General features: G+C 50.1%; 4 protein-coding genes across 4 annotated transcripts; 2 read left to right on the top strand and 2 right to left on the bottom strand.

Moving 5' to 3' along the window:
- Nucleotides 1-1,718: 1,718 nt before the first annotated feature.
- YALI1_C00615g (uncharacterized protein) lies at nucleotides 1,719-3,536 on the top strand (the record flags this gene model as incomplete). The annotated part of the gene is made up of 1 exon (XM_501287.1): nucleotides 1,719-3,536. One exon carries the CDS (start codon nucleotides 1,719-1,721, stop codon nucleotides 3,534-3,536), a length of 1,818 nt encoding a protein of 605 aa, XP_501287.1.
- A 4,630-nt stretch (nucleotides 3,537-8,166) lies between these two features.
- On the top strand, nucleotides 8,167-9,894 carry YALI1_C00550g (uncharacterized protein; the record flags this gene model as incomplete). The annotated part of the gene is made up of 1 exon (XM_501286.1): nucleotides 8,167-9,894. The coding sequence occupies one exon, from the start codon at nucleotides 8,167-8,169 to the stop codon at nucleotides 9,892-9,894; it is 1,728 nt and encodes a 575-aa protein (XP_501286.1).
- A 1,449-nt stretch (nucleotides 9,895-11,343) lies between these two features.
- On the bottom strand, nucleotides 11,344-12,846 carry YALI1_C00503g (uncharacterized protein; the record flags this gene model as incomplete). The annotated part of the gene is made up of 1 exon (XM_501285.1): nucleotides 11,344-12,846. One exon carries the CDS (start codon nucleotides 12,844-12,846, stop codon nucleotides 11,344-11,346), a length of 1,503 nt encoding a protein of 500 aa, XP_501285.1.
- Nucleotides 12,847-15,574: 2,728 nt separating this feature from the next.
- On the bottom strand, nucleotides 15,575-16,744 carry YALI1_C00464g (uncharacterized protein; the record flags this gene model as incomplete). The annotated part of the gene is made up of 1 exon (XM_501284.3): nucleotides 15,575-16,744. One exon carries the CDS (start codon nucleotides 16,742-16,744, stop codon nucleotides 15,575-15,577), a length of 1,170 nt encoding a protein of 389 aa, XP_501284.3.
- Nucleotides 16,745-17,050: the final 306 nt, after the last annotated feature.

Below are 17,050 nucleotides of genomic sequence, written 5' to 3'. Positions count from 1 at the left end.
ATACAAACGCCTCATGTGTTTGGTCGATCCCTGGATATTATTCACCAATATTTTACCGAGACCCAGATGGATAATATTCCAAATGCCACAGCCCCCTAATCCGTCCACCCGCCGTTGTCCTCACAACGGTGCCTGCACCTCTGGCATGTACGCATGCAATGGTCGGCTGCTACTGTAACGTACAGTAACAACTTGAGACTTGCGCTGGGAGTTTGACGTTGCACTCGATTTTCAAAAGGTCACGTGACTGCAGGGTAACACGTGCTCTCTTTTTGCTGTCACAGTAGTGGGTGTAAGTTTGATTGCGATGAAACTGGTGTAGAATATGGGACCAATGGGGGTCAGGTGTTTTCTATAGGACTGTCGACCAAGTGTCGTTTATTTCAGTGAAATCACACCGCCCCTATTGTGGAATAATAATTTTGTCCGATCTTTTTGTCCGATCTTTTTGTCCGATCTTTTTGTCCGATCTTTTTGTCCGATTATTTCGTCTCGACTCCACCTTTCACCTTGTTGATGTGAGCCACTAAAATGTCTCCAAATAGAGTACATTTAAAGCCAGTTTACGACCACAAGCACACGACTCTGCACGCGATCGAAAAATTTGGGAGCTATGAGCAACCGTGCAAGTGTGCGAGGGGCGGTGATGGAGAGCGATGTAGATGGATTCAGCTGTGTGTATTTTTTCGGACGGCTTGTGCTCATTCTCAGCGCCCAGAGTACTTCCGACTACTGGGCAAGGCTCCAGGAAGCTCAATCACAGTTAGGAATTATGACTTTTCGTCACTGGGTTGGATGCACACATTGTGTGGTCTAAACCGAAACCGTAAAGCGAAAAAAAAAACAGAGGCAAAAAAAAAGCACAGACACAGACCAGACGAACCGTGGGCTCCAAAATTACCTGAGACAGGGTGTGGAGAAGAGCGTCAGTGCTAAAAATTGGGGGGGAAGGGGGGAGGGCCGAGACCACGGATATGGGCTGGACGGAATGTACAGTGCGACTTCTTAAAGGACGAACAAGGACAAGGAGGGGAAAATGGCGTCAACAGCAGCTGTCTGCCTGGGTCGCAGGGTCGGACACCTCATGTGTCGTATGCGGATATTATTAGGCAAGACGTATTAGGCTGTCCGCTTCGGCCTTTTTTCTTGGGGTAAACCAGGGAACAGGGGGAAGATCACATAACGAGGGCAAAGCGGCTTAGGGTAGACAAACATATAGACGTATCTGGGATTCTGACTCGGTCAAGGTCGTGGGCGGACCATCCAGACGTCGTAAGCAAATGTATATAGTGTCTCTACCCGCCTACGCCGCCTCATCTCTTGTGTCAACACTGCTCGTCGTCTTGTTTAGGTTAGTCCTCAGGCCCAACCGGACTTTTGTTTTTGTTGGTGCAAAGAGTGAAAATTAAGGCCCAGAAATGCAAAAAGCACAAAATAATTCAGAGCATAATTGAGATTGCACGCACGACTTCCCTATCGAGTAAGCCACTCACATCTCACACTCTCACCACCAGCAACATCACACTACCTCCGTCACACGACACGAGCGTTAGCCACGACAAGAGCGTCATACACGTCAACTCTTGTCCATCGCCTTGCTCACATCTCGGCGGCACAGTCACAGTTCCTTGTCTCATTCATACATCCGAAAGCTCGGACACAAAACACACCACACGACACACCCTCGGCCATCTCATTCGCCCCCCCAGCACACAACCATGGAAGAAGATCCCGGGATATGTAATGGCAACTATGTCATGATCAAGTCCGACAAGCCCAAGGAACACAAACAGCACGTCCAGCGCAGTCCCATCAAAACCGCAGACTCGGCTCTGTCTCGGGCGCTGCACAAACAGCCGTTCTCGCCCCCGCAGGAACCCCAACAGCCGCTGCCCACACAACAGACCGCATTAGCAGACACAACGTCGCCCTCGGTGTCGCCTCCGTCGCTGCCCCAGAGCTACTTAGAGCCCGCCTCGCATGCCACCGCCGCCACGTCGGTCTCCTCGTCCGTCGAACGCAAGGCCCGCTTCAAGCACCACAAGAAGCCCACCGTGTCGGACTCGCCCCGACTGGTCGAGCTGTGCGAGGAGTACATTTCCAACAAGAACATTGATGCTCTCGCCAAGATCGCCCGGCAACGTGGTCTGCCTCCACACCTGAGACAGAAGGCCTGGCCCATGCTGCTGGCCGAGCATCCCTACGTGATAGAACCCAATGTGGGACTGCCCGAACCTCGACGACGAACCAACGGAGGGTCCAAGAGCTCTTCCTCGTCCTCCGAGCAATGCAAGTCAGAAACAGAGATTCCCATCCGACGGCTCAAGGGCGACCTGTCGCGTCTGCAGCGAAAGCTCAAGTCCCAGAAGATGAACAAGCTGGAACTGCAGTACAAACAGCTGCAGAGCAACCCCAGCAGCCATGTATCGACTACTCTGTCGGCCCGAAGCACTCCGTTGTCCATCTCGCCCGTGTCTGCAGCCTCGGAGGGCTCTCTCACCATGGACCACCTCAACCAGGTGGTTGTGAGTGAGTCACACGACGCTCAGCGGTTCGACATCTACGAGGACGCCATCGAGTCTTTCCTCACCAAGTACCACGTAAAATACGAGTCTGGTCTGGTGTGGGTGGCAGCAGCCGTGGCCGAGTGCGTGGACCCTCTAGAGTGCGACAACTGGATCCAAGTCTACGAAAACTTCCTCCTTGTGCTCCTTCACACTCCTCAGCGGGACATTGGCATCAACGAGATTGAGGACCGTTTCAGTGGCAAGAACTATTACAGTGATGGGGTCACCAGTGAACCTTTCTGTGAGACACCCGCCACCTCGAATGAGAACCCTGTCACCAACGGTGCTGCAGCAGCAGCTCAGGCAGCAGCAGCAGAGGCAGAGGGCCAGCGGCCCAAGACTGCTCCCGCTTCTACCTCTCCCTCCACACCTTCTTCCCAGAAAATTGCATCTCACGTTCTCACCGACTCCATCTCGCTGTTCTTGTCCGGTTTCCGACGTGGGCTTCCCGAGCTGTCGGCACACTTTGACGAGGAAGACGTGCTTGCATCGATCGGAGGAGGCGACGAGTGGCTCATCTGGTGGATCAAATGGATGGGAGCCAAGACATGGAACTCGTCTGACCGGGCTCGAGTGTGGGACATGTACCTGGGCTGGAAGCGAGTCAGCGACAGCCAGTGTCAGAAGAACATTGCCGAGGAGGCTGCTGCGGCTGCTGCCAACGGCGTTTCTGCACCCGCAAGTCCCTCTTCCGACGCCTCGGAGTCTGACATTGGCATGGACCCCTTCTGGTCCCCCATGAAGCTGGACCGAGTGCAAGAGCCCAACTTGCCCCCCAGAATCCAGCATCTGTTCATCTGCCTGGCCATGATCAAGGCCAAGAAGAACACGCTACTGGAGCTGGAGCAGAGCGAGATTCGAGAGTATCTCAGCCGGCTGGGCAAGAGCAAGGATATCGAGGGCATTGTCTTGGAGGCCGGCGAAATCTGGAGAAGTTGGCAGTGGAGTGAGCTGGAAAGCGAGGAATAGAGGAAGAGGTGTAAGGCCGCAAGCTCTAATTGCATAATAGGAAGTCAAGCATCCAATTGGCGAGATATCAGCATGAAATATATTTATTGTATAGCTTAGATGTAGATAGCATCAAATGTGGGTGATTCTAGACTTTGCTCTCCACAGGGAAGGAGGGACTGAGTTGCTCTTGAGCAGTATCAGGTCTGTGGCTGCCTCGATAGCGCACCCGCGTTACACTTGATGGCGATAAGCCCTGGCCACAAGTGCTGTACGGGTTCTATGGGGGTGGTGATTATATGGGGAAGTGAGTGAGAGCCTTTCATCAAGAGCAGGAGTCTCGGTTAACGACAGGTACAAGTACTGAACATACTGTAGACAGACATGGCAGTAATCTTCAGCACGGTACTTGTAGTTTACTTGAATACAATAGTCATATTTTACTGTATGTTGAAGGAGTGTCACTATTGATCTGGAGGGTGCAAGAATCACTGCTTGGTAAACTGCTTGTACGGATAGAGGTCATACTAATGATACGATAACAACGATCTAAGTGGGTCCATCTAAATACTGTTGTGCTACTTGTAGTGGGTCAGGTTTTTCAGCTGCTGTTGTCCCTGAAGCTCGTGATAGAGCGTTTCTAGGCAGATCATGGTAAGACTTGAGGTTACAAGAACATGCGCGTAGTCAGCTGCTGAAGCAGGACATCTTATACACGGCAAATAATTGTCAAAACACAGTGTCTCCACTACCAGAAGATGCTACCACCGCGGTCAGAATACTAATACGAGCACTCAGAAGAGTCCTCTCAAGGTGACGAAGTTTTCCAGCTATTCTTGGTAGCGTGTTCTTCAATATTATAGCTACTGTAACTACTGTATGTACGGTACAGTATGTACAATGTTTTTGTCCAAGTTCAAGGAATCCAGTCTTTAAGTCGTCTGTCGGAAGAGTTCAGTACTGTTTTCTCATGAGGACCGAAACGAGTTACAGTAGCTGGCATTACTCACTATCCACTAAGACTTGTAGTCTCCGAAACTTGATTCCAGGAGTTGTATCTGCTTGATCATATCAATATGATGAATGGGACTCTGAGGCAGCTATCTGAGATTGAACAACTTGACCAGAAAGGGATCATTAACTTGACTCAGTGCTGTCAACTTCAGATGAACAGTTGTATTGGCGACCATTCGAGCCACCCGCTTGTTTCCAAACAAACTAATGTTGCTATGTGCTCCTTACCGATACAATAGAGTGCACCTTCTATTAGTGGCAATACCTTGAGTTAACCGGTTACTAGCAACCGTACCCCACTTACCCAGAGAACCAGTCTAAAATCGCCTGCGGAATGTCCCACCGTGGTATGGAGGTAGCCGTATGCGCCCAGACCCAGAGGGACAACATGCCATTGTTGAATCTGCACAGACATACATGATTAGTATGTACCACAGGATGGCCAGCAACCCGAGTGCCAGTGAGCAGTTGTCATTAACCCGTGTTTTTCCTCAATTCGGATCTGTTTGTTTTTCGTGCGCGTGCCTCTGCTCTCATAGATCTATCTGCTCTCAACTTTCTGAAGATACACCCCTACAACCAGGGATGTACCGTACATACTCACTGTGGTGCCATCCCTGAGATGAAGTGCGCTGGAACGATGGTACGAGGGCGAGTTCTGTACGAAGGCGAGTTCTCGATGAAGGCAAGTTCTGTACGAAGGAGAGTTCTGGTACCCTGAAGTCTGGGCTCCATCTTCAATGAATAAGAACCGATTTCCTGTCCCTTAACGAGCATAGAACGTTTACAACGGATACTGGTGGTACCTATTGTTCTTTGTATCTATGCACGGAGACTTCGGATAACGGGAAAGGTGCTCCAACACGGGGACCATAGCCTTCAGGGTGAGACAAGGACGACGCTGTAACATACAGGGGGTTGCATGGATGGTGGAAGTTTCGTTAGCTCGGTGATTGAAGTCATCTTCACTAAACCCCAACGAGTTTATCCGGTGGCAGGTGAGTGCATAGGTAGCGGCAGAGAAGGACTATTGCTACCGCCGTTAGTACATACTGCACAGTATGTATTGTATTTGCGGGGTTAGTGTATGGATCCGGAAAATGAAAATTGCATCCAAAGTCAAGATAACAAGTTGTGTTGGAGATCACCACTCCCCTTGTAGTTGTGAAGGGCAACAATAGCCGCAGGATATGACATCATGCAGCCCTTATCACTGGGGAGAAAAACACCATGACAGACAACCACGACCACAGACATCATTTCATGACATTCTCAGACCACCTTGGCAGGTCTTGGCCCCCTAAATGACGTCCATGGAATATCTGCCAGGTTACATTTGGTGTATACCTGCTGTGAGACACAGATAGCCGCTATACCGGACCAGGCGGGGGAAATTGATAGGGGTAGACTAGCTGTACAAAAGAAAGAGAAAACAAGGGCAGCTGGATGGGTCTAGCATCTCCACAGACAAGAGGAAATGGTTCTGTCGTTGGCTTGTAGTGGTGGAAGGTGAGACAGCACGAGAAAAGAGGGGTACATTATAGTGTACATACTTTATGACGATGGTGTACTTGCTTGTTTGCCAGAAGAGGCATTGGGGTTAATTAATACAGCAAGAGCATGAATAATAAAGCAAACGCCGGATATCGAGTCGCTAATTAGACCCACTTGTAAGATCCTCGCTCCTGGAAGCAACACGTCAGATAGCACTCGCTCAGACTTTCTTTTTATGGTTATCTCTATCAAATAGGTCTCAACGTTGATAACCACGCTGCTTAAATCAGTGCTTCCTTCGCTTATCTACAACTCCATCGTCGTAGATACGTGGAAGGAAAAAAAAACCTACTGGAATCCCACTTTGTATCTTATGTACACTCTGGGCTCCCAGCCAACCGCGCAAAGTCGGGCTTATCCAATCAAAAGAAGCAAAGTTGCTACTTTCTGTGTGTGTATGTGGAGAAGGAAAAAGTGGAGCACCATAATGTGGGGAGCCTACCATAGCGTTACATGTGACGTGAGAAACATGGCGCGTTTCTTCCCTCCTCCTCAGCAACTTGACTGCTGCTCGTACCCCAGTCTACACAGCCTTGTACGATCAGATTAATCGTCTCAAACCCCAAAACATGCGGTTTCCAGTTTTTCTTCTTATAGTCGTTTTTTTTAGTTCCCCCTTGGCCTGCTACGCCTCGCTTATTTTGGATTCCTATGTTTCCCAAAGGCAAATTGCCTCGTCCCCTCGTACTACGGCTACAAGTTATAGCTCGAGCTGCACGTCAGCAGTGGATCCTACGGAGACAGACGACTAATCCCGCACCCCACAGGGTCTAGGCCGGAACTCCAGCCACATACCTACGTCCTGACGAAGCCACGTAAGCTGCTGGTTCCGGTCTTTAACGCGTGGCGTTGTTGTGGTGCTTTCGGAACTTGTCATCCGGGTTCCGTAATTCCCCGTTTCTCGTGTGATGCACGGATTTAGACTGCAGAATTAACTATCGCAGAGAGTTGAATGGGTGAGCAACAAAACACAAAAAAGGAACAAGTGACAGCGGCATGCTGGAGACAACAAGAGAAAACCGTTGGAAGGTGCTATCTCGGCTCGAACAGCTGCTATAGAACCACATCATCAATGGATGGGTTATATAACAGGTCTGCTATTACAAACCGCGGGGGAAATAGCAATAAAACTACTCTTTCGTCGGATCATATCTGATACACTTATCTATCCTTGCATCGTGGGGGCTTGGCATCGTCTCGGAAAATTTCCCAACAGAGTTCCTCTGGGTTTTAATGATTGGCCTCTTCTCGAAATCATAATTTCCTCTAGGAGGAAAAGAGATAGGCGCGTTGCAGCAAGAGTCGGTTATCGAGTCACGCGACGTACCGAGCGACCTCAGAGATACCTGGAGATAGGACGTTAGTGCCATGTGTCAGCTCTATACGTATGCTGCTTGTTCGATTGGTTGACTATCATGTGTGTGTGTGCTTGCCGAGCCCATCCTGTGTATGCACGCCAAGAGAACGAGGACCAGAGAATGTACGTGGATACATACGATGGGTCTCGTGTCTCCGGATGCTCTCGTCAGCACGCGGACTAAATGCACAGCAACCCCGCCAGGTACATCGGTAATTGAAGACACCTCAGCCCGTTTTGAGTGTTTGGTATTATGTACGTGAGCGCTGGGAGGTGAAGCCAAAAACCTTGAGTCTCCTGTTTTTGGGCTTGTTGTTAGCCCTGCCATCATGAACTTTGTGCTTTGGGTTTGTGGGGACAGTGTAGTTTTTGTGCAACGCCGCAGCATGGGAAAAGTTGTTCATTTCGGTCGAGTACGTTATTCAGCCCATTATTGAATCCAATCACGTGGCAATGGTTATGGTCATATGATGGCCTCTTGCAGCAACCCTATATCGCCTCCCCTATTCCAGAATCTCCACTCTTATCCGGCGCATCTAGTCTCCTACAATTCCCATGTCTGGCTATCTATGACATGCAAATTTTTACCTTTACGTTAAAGTTCGACTAAGTTTCACTCCCCACGCTATTCTTCCGCGCCGCTGCTTTGTCTGTGTCAACGCTGGCTCCAGGGCCACCCATATATAAAATCCGTTAGCCCCCAGAGACGTAGACTCATTCGCCATAATGTCTGTTTCCCCTAACACCTCAGTCAACAAGGCGTTTGACTACGACTTTGAGAAGGAAGTTGCCGTCTCGGGCAACATTGTCAACTCTCAGGCTGCCGCCAACGGAAACGACTTCCGATATGGAGAGGAGACTGAGCTTCATCGAGGTCTCAAGGCCCGTCACATCACCATGATTGCCATTGGTGGTGCTCTGGGTACTGGTCTGGTTATTGGAACTGGTTCTGCTCTTGTTGATGGAGGACCCGGCTCCATTCTCGTTGCTTACTCGTTTGTTGGTCTTATTGTTTACCTTGTCATGTGTGCCCTCGGAGAGATGGCCACTTACCTGCCCCTTCCCGATGGATTCTCCGGATACGCCTCTCGATTCGTCGACCCTTGCCTTGGTTTCGCTGTTGGATACACCTACTGGTTCAAGTACATCATCATCACCCCTAACCAGCTGACTGCTGCAGCTCTTGTTATCCAGTACTGGCTGCCGAGAGAAAAGGTGAATCCAGGAGTCTGGATTACCGTTTTCCTGGTAGTCATTGTCGCCATCAACACCATTGGTATCAAGTTCTTTGGAGAGTTTGAGTTCTGGCTGTCGTCCATCAAGATTATCACCGTTGTGGGTCTTATCATTCTGTGTCTGGTTCTCACTCTTGGAGGAGGCCCTGATCACGACCGAAAGGGCTTCCGATACTGGAAACACCCCGGTGCCTTCAAGGAGTACCAGAAGGGTGATCTGACCATCCACGGCTCCAAGGGCCGATTCGTTGCCTGGGCTGCCTGTCTCGTCACTGCTGTCTTCGCCTACCTTGGTACCGAGCTCGTCGGTGTCACCGTTGGAGAGGCCCAGAACCCCCGACGAAACGTGCCTCGAGCCATCAAGCTGACCTTCTACCGAATCTGCTTCTTTTACATTCTGCTGGTCATGCTTCTGGGAATGAACGTTGCCTATGACGATCCCGGACTTGCCTTTGCCAAGAAGGCCTCCACCTCTGCCGCTGCCTCTCCTTTCGTTGTTGCCATCTCCAACGCCGGTATCAAGGGTCTGCCTCACGTTATCAACGCCGCCTTTCTGCTTTTCGTTTTCTCCGCCGCCAACTCCGATCTCTACATTGCCACTCGAACCCTCTACGGTCTTGCTGTCAACGGAAAGGCTCCCGCCATCTTTTCCCGAACCACCAAGCACGGTCTTCCCGTCTACGCCATGGGACTGTCCACTTGCTTCTGTGCTCTGGCCTACCTCAACGTCTCGTCTTCTTCCGAGACCGTTTTTGGCTACTTTGTCAACCTGGTGTCCATTTTCGGCTTGCTCACTTGGGTTTCCATTCTTGTCACCCACATTTTCTTCATGAGAGCTTGCAAGGCCCAGGGCATTGACCGACACCGAGATCTCGTGTGGTGTGCCCCCTTCCAGCCCTACGGCTCCTACTTTGCCCTCTTCTTTTGCATTCTCATCTCGATCTTCAAGAACTTCACCGTCTTCATCAACGGCTTTGACTACAAGAACTTCATCACCGGATACCTGGGTATTCCTCTGTTCTTGGCTCTCAACCTGGGCTACAAGTTCTTCTACAAGACCAAGATGGTGCAGCCTGAGGAGGCCGATTTCTACACTTACAAGGACGTGATTGATCGTCAGGAGGAGGAGTTCCTTGCCGAGCAGGCTCGGGAGCGAGAACTCAACCCCCCCGGCCGGGGCATGAAGATTTATGAGAACACTCTCGGACTTCTCTTTTAATTGGGTCGGAATATTTATGAGCAATATGCATGATTTGAAAACTAAGGAGCTACAGTAATTAGACCGAGTGAGCATCCACTGTAGCACGCTCAAACAGGCAGATAGCACAAGAACAGTGCATTGGAGCCATGGAGAACTTACAGGGTAAAACTTGCACCTATCTTGGTCAGCCGGATATTCCGTGGGATGTACACTCACACCCAAGACGGTAAATTGTTCCATAATTTTTTGAAGCCAAATCGCACTCCGGGCTTCTAAGGTGGTGCGGTGTGGCCTACCCCAAAAGCCTAACTAAAAAGGCTAACACGCACGGCAAAGGGCAAGTAGTTTTACGACTCCGTGACGTAATGGAGCATGTAGGAACAAGGCGCCCCCTCAGCCGCAAAGAGAGGATGGAAATAGACAACCCGAAATACGAACACAAATACGAGAGTGGTAAATCCGCCACTATTTGCAATCGTTCAAACATTTGCCAATAACCCATGCTCCCGCATAAGCATATCCTAGCGCAAGAAGCATAAGAGCGACTTTTGTTTTTATCCGCCTATTGCAGGGCATTGCAGCGTAGCGTCGTCACAGCTAAAAGTCGATCTTTGGAGTGGAGCCTAAAGTGGTTTCTGGAACGAGAATTACAGGGTTGATCTGCGCAGAAAACACACACGCGTGTATTGGTAAAGTGCAAAAACTCCGGTCTCACGTGCTACATCCAAGCTGCTGTCTCAGAGAATAAATCTGTTGAGTAACATGCCCATTCCCCGCAGTCAGTGAAACAAGATACATAACAGAACACCTCGCTCAGACCCTGCCTTGGCTGGCTGAAAAATATAGACGCTCAGTTTTTGGCTCTAATATAATAGCTGCTGGGCACTTCGAACTTCGCACTGGTCATGGGCTATCGTCACAAGCGGTGGGAAACCACATGGAACCATGTAGAATAAGCAAGTCTCCCCGTTACATTTAAACAACTGGCTTTAGTGTGCGGAATGTACAGTAGCCGGCGAGAAAAGTTTGTGATCTGCCTCTGCTATACAAGTAACTATGGCAACTACAATACGGATAAGTCGCGTGTATCATAGCCAAAACAACACTGTCTAAGGACGAGTCGAAAAAAAATAGGATCTAAAGAATATTACAAAGTATTATTTGTAGTTTGCACATGCTTAATCATTCGCACCCGAACAACCGCCCATTTTTCTTGTTTGTAATCCTGCAGGACCCACACTGGTTTTCTGTGCAGAAGACATCTTTGTTCAATCATATAGGATACGTACGAGTACTCGTACCTGTACGTACTTAATTGCACCAGTATCTGACTCTCTACAAACACGCCGACGCTACGTTGGCAACTGCGTGTTTGTATGGACGTTGCGTTGCTACAGAAGAAACATACGAAAGCTGATCTCATGGTGTCAATCATCATTCATGAATTCGTTAATAACTTAGTCGTAATTAGTTCAGAGAAGGCATAGGCGCATGCAGAATCTGGGTGACAAACTTCTTGCCGTAGCGGTTGACGGAGGCTACAGCAAGAACATTGTGCTTGATAGATGAGGTGGCCAAATGGTTCAAAACAACATGGTTGGGGGCAGGTAGCACAGAGCTGTCATCCTTCTCGTTGGAGTTGGTGTTGAGAATCACCGTATCAAGATGAGGAGGTAGATGTGGAGGCACTGCCTGGCTCTCGGGAATGTCGAGTTCGGCCACGTCCAGCGTCAGGAACATACTGGGGATCTCGTTGGTGTACTCCAGTGGTGGGGGGATGGGAGTCTCGTCCTCGTATTGCGTGATTCCGTCGTCGCCATGGCTGTGGTGGTTAGATGATGCATGGTGTGTGGTTTGGGGCTGAGTGGCAGACGTGGTTTGGGGCTTCTTGAGGTCGCCCTCTCGGCAAAGAGGAATGTTCTCTTCTGAGAACGATGCAGGGACATTGTCAGAGTCATCGTTACCGACATCCAGATAGTTGACGAGGAAGCCAGACGAGTCTGTGGCCGTACCAATGTCGTCAGCACACTTGAGCTCTCCGTCAATCACAAACCGGAACCGATGAGTGCCTTCTGGGAGATCCAGGGTGACGGAAAAGGTGCCGTCTGACTGGCGATCCATAGGCAGCATCTTTCTCCAGCCGGTGAAGGTGCCTGTGATGTATGCCTTGTTGCCTCCTTGCTTGTAGCAGATTTTGGTTCTCACAGCACCAGGCCGAGGTCCATGTCCACTGCTACTGCTCACATCATCATGGCCCTGGTACCGGAGCTCAACCTCATCGCCCGAGTCGACCCGCGACAGCGGCTTTGAGACGGCGTCTTGTCCCACCACCTCAATGTTCATGTTGGCGACATCGGTGCCTAGCTTGAGCTGTTTGAGGCCGTAGGTGAGGTTGTTTTTGTAGTAGTAGTCTTCTGAGTCGTCTTCGTCGTCTTCTGCGGGCGAGTCATCTCGCAGCTGGATCTTGGAGTTGACAATGTTGCGATTATCTGAGTCTCGTCGGTTTCCCTGGAGACCCTCGGCGACTTGGGCTCCCACGTGGAGCTTACCGAAGGGCGCTGCCTCAGAGGGCTCCAGGTATTTGGGCGAGTCTTCTGGCGTCAGAATGGAAGGGATTTCTGTCGCAACAACCACCGGAGCTTTTGCGGTGGGGCCAATATCGGCGTCCTTTTCGTCGTCAGGAGACACGGTGACAGGCTTGATGTAAGTAACCCGAGCAGAGCAGGGCTGGGCCGGGGTAACAAGTCGGTTCATGAGAGCTGATTTCTCCTGAAAAGACTTTGTGGGGATGGGTACTGCGGGGTGCGCAGAGGCGGGTCTCTGTGTTCGTTTGGGGCGAGAGGAGGCTTTGATGGCGGCGGAATGTGTTTGTGTTTGAGTCTGTGCCGGAAGCGACTGGGTGCTGGTTTGGGAGCTTTCGCTGCCCGTGGACCGCTGCTTGCGCCGGGGTTTGGATTCTGCGTTTCCCATGGTCGAAGGGGCGAGTGTTGAGGCAGAAGTCAAGGTCTCTGGGTGCTATAGATATTCCAAGAGTATGTTAAACTTGATCCAAAAGAGATTAGAATGATGCTGGGGTCATGTCAGAGTGCTGGAACCTTGTCCTTCTCCACACCAAGTCTGAGCTTAAAGACAGAAAGTCAACCTCTGGTACACTCTACGTTTTGTCCTTACAGTGGGGTAAAAGCATTTTTGTGGACAACGGACAGGTGTCTGAATAAAGATGTCGAATTTGGTTTACAGCATTAGTGGCATATCTTGTTATCAAAATGACAATTTATCAAGGGGTTAATGGTTTGGACAGACATCAACTGCGGAGGGGAGGGGGCGTGAGAGTTGATGTTCTCTCTGCACCGGTTTAAACACCCAAACTGACGACTGATTTACATTCCGTCTTTCCTAACAAAGTGCACCACACGACCCAGTCGGACCACTTAATATTTCTTTTCGCCGTAACCCTTTTTTTTCTATCTTTTTTTTTTTTAACTCTCTTGCCACAAGATGCACATCGCTGCCGCTTTCGGCAACCACACTGCAACTCCCATCTCCCACGCAGCCACATCCACAGCAATCTTGGATGTATTTGTGGAAAGAGTTGATGGGGGCACCCGAGAGAAACTTGTCGTGCTGGGTACATGGTTTCCCCCCCATTTTGAACTCAAGGACCCTGGATCAGCTACCATTGTTGCCCCAAACTGGCCAATCAACTCGAGCCAACAATAGCCCTTTGTATGCACGTTAAATTGTCTTATTTGCTCGATACAAGGGAGAGCATCAGATAGGAGACAGGGTAACAATGGCAACAATAGAACCTGTTTTGAGGCTGAAACAGAGGCTGCGGCCGCTGACGTCAACTTGGACAGTGTGTGAGAACGCTACCAACGCCAAAGACCAGTGCCAAACTATTCTCAACCGCTCTAGAGAGACAAAAGTCATCAGTGGAACGCCACATCCTATTAAGCCAAATCCGTGAAACTCCTTGCTCACTTTACCCTTTGCTTTTTCTCTGCCTCTGCCTCCAGTGTCTCACATGCCGGTAGCTATTGTTGCTCGGTGGTGCAGGGGGATGACCAGCTAAACCCGATGAGATAGACACCCACAAGACGTCAACTAAAGCGTCATGTAAGGACGAGTATTAGGGGTAGAGCCAAGAACAAAAAAAGAGACGCATATAAATACGAGCCATACAAGGAGCCGTACAAGGAAGGTCAATACGTCTACAGTACAACAACACCACCCCCACATACAGTGCAACAAGCAGTACGAGGAAGTACAACAAGCAGTGCAACAGGCAGTACAAGAAGCACACGGCATATCTCGTATGTACTCGCTCTTGTAGCCTTCTTACACACGTGAAGTCCACTTTATCGAGGTTAGTTGTTTTAATGTGGGGAAATAGCAAATTTAGTCGTCGAGAAAGGGTCCTAAAACACACACCCCATAGCTCTACTCATCTCATACGTATCATAACAAAGAACCAGCGAAGGGGTGATCTGAAAAATCTTTCAATCTGACAGGCCACGTAAGGATACAAAAACGAACTGAATGCACTGTACAGACCACACGCCTCTGTCGTGACACTGCATGGTTGCAGTGGACGAAAACAGAAACGCCTGGCGTTACAAAGCCGAGGGAGACAGCCTTGACAACTTGGTTGTTGCAGTATGGTTACTGTACTGAACCGACTTTGGTGCTTGCACTCTAAATGGATCAAACATTAGGATAATGGAGAGAAGCGATGAGTAGATCTTCTTATAGAGTGGGAATGGTTCAGTTGATTGGATGAGAGAAAGTGCCAGTCAGTTATGAATCGTGTTTTGAAGAATTCATGTCACACAAACCGATCTCTATCTCTTCTCAAACCCCTCCAACTTACCGTCTCATCTCGCCTCAAGGAAACCTAATTCTACATCCGAGAGACTGCCGAGATCTGTTCGGAAATCAACGGATGCTCAACCGATTTCGACAGTAATAATTTGAATCGAATCGGAGCCTAAAATGAACCCGAGTATATCTCATAAAATTCTCGGTGAGAGGTCTGTGACTGTCAGTACAAGGTGCCTTCATTATGCCCTCAACCTTACCATACCTCACTGGATGTAGTGTACCTCTAAAAATGAAATACAGTGCCAAAAGCCATGGCACTGAGCTCGTCTAACGGACTTGATATACAACCAATTAAAACAAATGAAAAGAAATACAGTTCTTTGTATCATTTGTAACAATTACCCTGTACAAACTAAGGTATTGAAATCCCACAATATTCCCAAAGTCCACCCCTTTCCAAATTGTCATGCCTACAACTCATATACCAGACACTAACCTACCAAACACCACTAAAAACCCCACAAAATATATCTTACCGAATATACAGTAACAAGCTACCACCACACTCGTTGGGTGCAGTCGCCAGCTTTAAAGATATCTATCCACATCAGCCACAACTCCCTTCCTTTAATAAACCGACTACACCCTTGGCTATTGAGGTTATGAGTGAATATACTGTAGACAAGACACTTTCAAGAAGACTGTTTCCAAAACGTACCACTGTCCTCCACTACAAACACACCCAATCTGCTTCTTCTAGTCAAGGTTGCTACACCGGTAAATTATAAATCATCATTTCATTAGCAGGGCTGGGCCCTTTTTATAGAGTCTTATACACTAGCGGACCCTGCCGGTAGACCAACCCGCAGGCGCGTCAGTTTGCTCCTTCCATCAATGCGTCGTAGAAACGACTTACTCCTTCTTGAGCAGCTCCTTGACCTTGTTGGCAACAAAGTCTCCGACCTCGGAGGTGGAGGAAGAGCCCCGATATCGGCGGTGTGTACCAGCCTCGGGACTCCTTGCCGGCAGCCTCAACAGCGTCACCGGCGGGCTTCATGTTAAGAGAGAACTTGAGCATCATGGCGGCAGACAGAATGGTGGCAATGGGGTTGACCTTCTGCTTGCCGAGATCGGGGGCAGATCCGTGACAGGGCTCGTACAGACCGAACGCCTCGTTGGTGTCGGGCAGAGAAGCCAGAGAGGCGGAGGGCAGCAGACCCAGAGAACCGGGGATGACGGAGGCCTCGTCGGAGATGATATCGCCAAACATGTTGGTGGTGATGATGATACCATTCATCTTGGAGGGCTGCTTGATGAGGATCATGGCGGCCGAGTCGATCAGCTGGTGGTTGAGCTCGAGCTGGGGGAATTCGTCCTTGAGGACTCGAGTGACAGTCTTTCGCCAAAGTCGAGAGGAGGCCAGCACGTTGGCCTTGTCAAGAGACCACACGGGAAGAGGGGGGTTGTGCTGAAGGGCCAGGAAGGCGGCCATTCGGGCAATTCGCTCAACCTCAGGAACGGAGTAGGTCTCGGTGTCGGAAGCGACGCCAGATCCGTCATCCTCCTTTCGCTCTCCAAAGTAGATACCTCCGACGAGCTCTCGGACAATGATGAAGTCGGTGCCCTCAACGTTTCGGATGGGGGAGAGATCGGCGAGCTTGGGCGACAGCAGCTGGCAGGGTCGCAGGTTGGCGTACAGGTTCAGGTCCTTTCGCAGCTTGAGGAGACCCTGCTCGGGTCGCACGTCGGTTCGTCCGTCGGGAGTGGTCCATACGGTGTTGGCAGCGCCTCCGACAGCACCGAGCATAATAGAGTCAGCCTTTCGGCAGATGTCGAGAGTAGCGTCGGTGATGGGCTCGCCCTCCTTCTCAATGGCAGCTCCTCCAATGAGTCGGTCCTCAAACACAAACTCGGTGCCGGAGGCCTCAGCAACAGACTTGAGCACCTTGACGGCCTCGGCAATCACCTCGGGGCCACAGAAGTCGCCGCCGAGAAGAACAATCTTCTTGGAGTCAGTCTTGGTCTTCTTAGTTTCGGGTTCCATTGTGGATGTGTGTGGTTGTATGTGTGATGTGGTGTGTGGAGTGAAAATCTGTGGCTGGCAAACGCTCTTGTATATATACGCACTTTTGCCCGTGCTATGTGGAAGACTAAACCTCCGAAGATTGTGACTCAGGTAGTGCGGTATCGGCTAGGGACCCAAACCTTGTCGATGCCGATAGCGCTATCGAACGTACCCCAGCCGGCCGGGAGTATGTCGGAGGGGACATACGAGATCGTCAAGGGTTTGTGGCCAACTGGTAAATAAATGATGACTCAGGCGACGACGGAATTCGACAGCAACTACTCC

Source organism: Yarrowia lipolytica, chromosome 1C (genome assembly GCF_001761485.1).
Source record: "Yarrowia lipolytica chromosome 1C, complete sequence".
NCBI classification, from domain to species: Eukaryota; Fungi; Ascomycota; class Dipodascomycetes; order Dipodascales; genus Yarrowia; species Yarrowia lipolytica.
The sequence above is the reverse complement of the archived record's forward strand: the minus strand, read 5'-3'. Positions and strand labels throughout refer to the sequence as shown.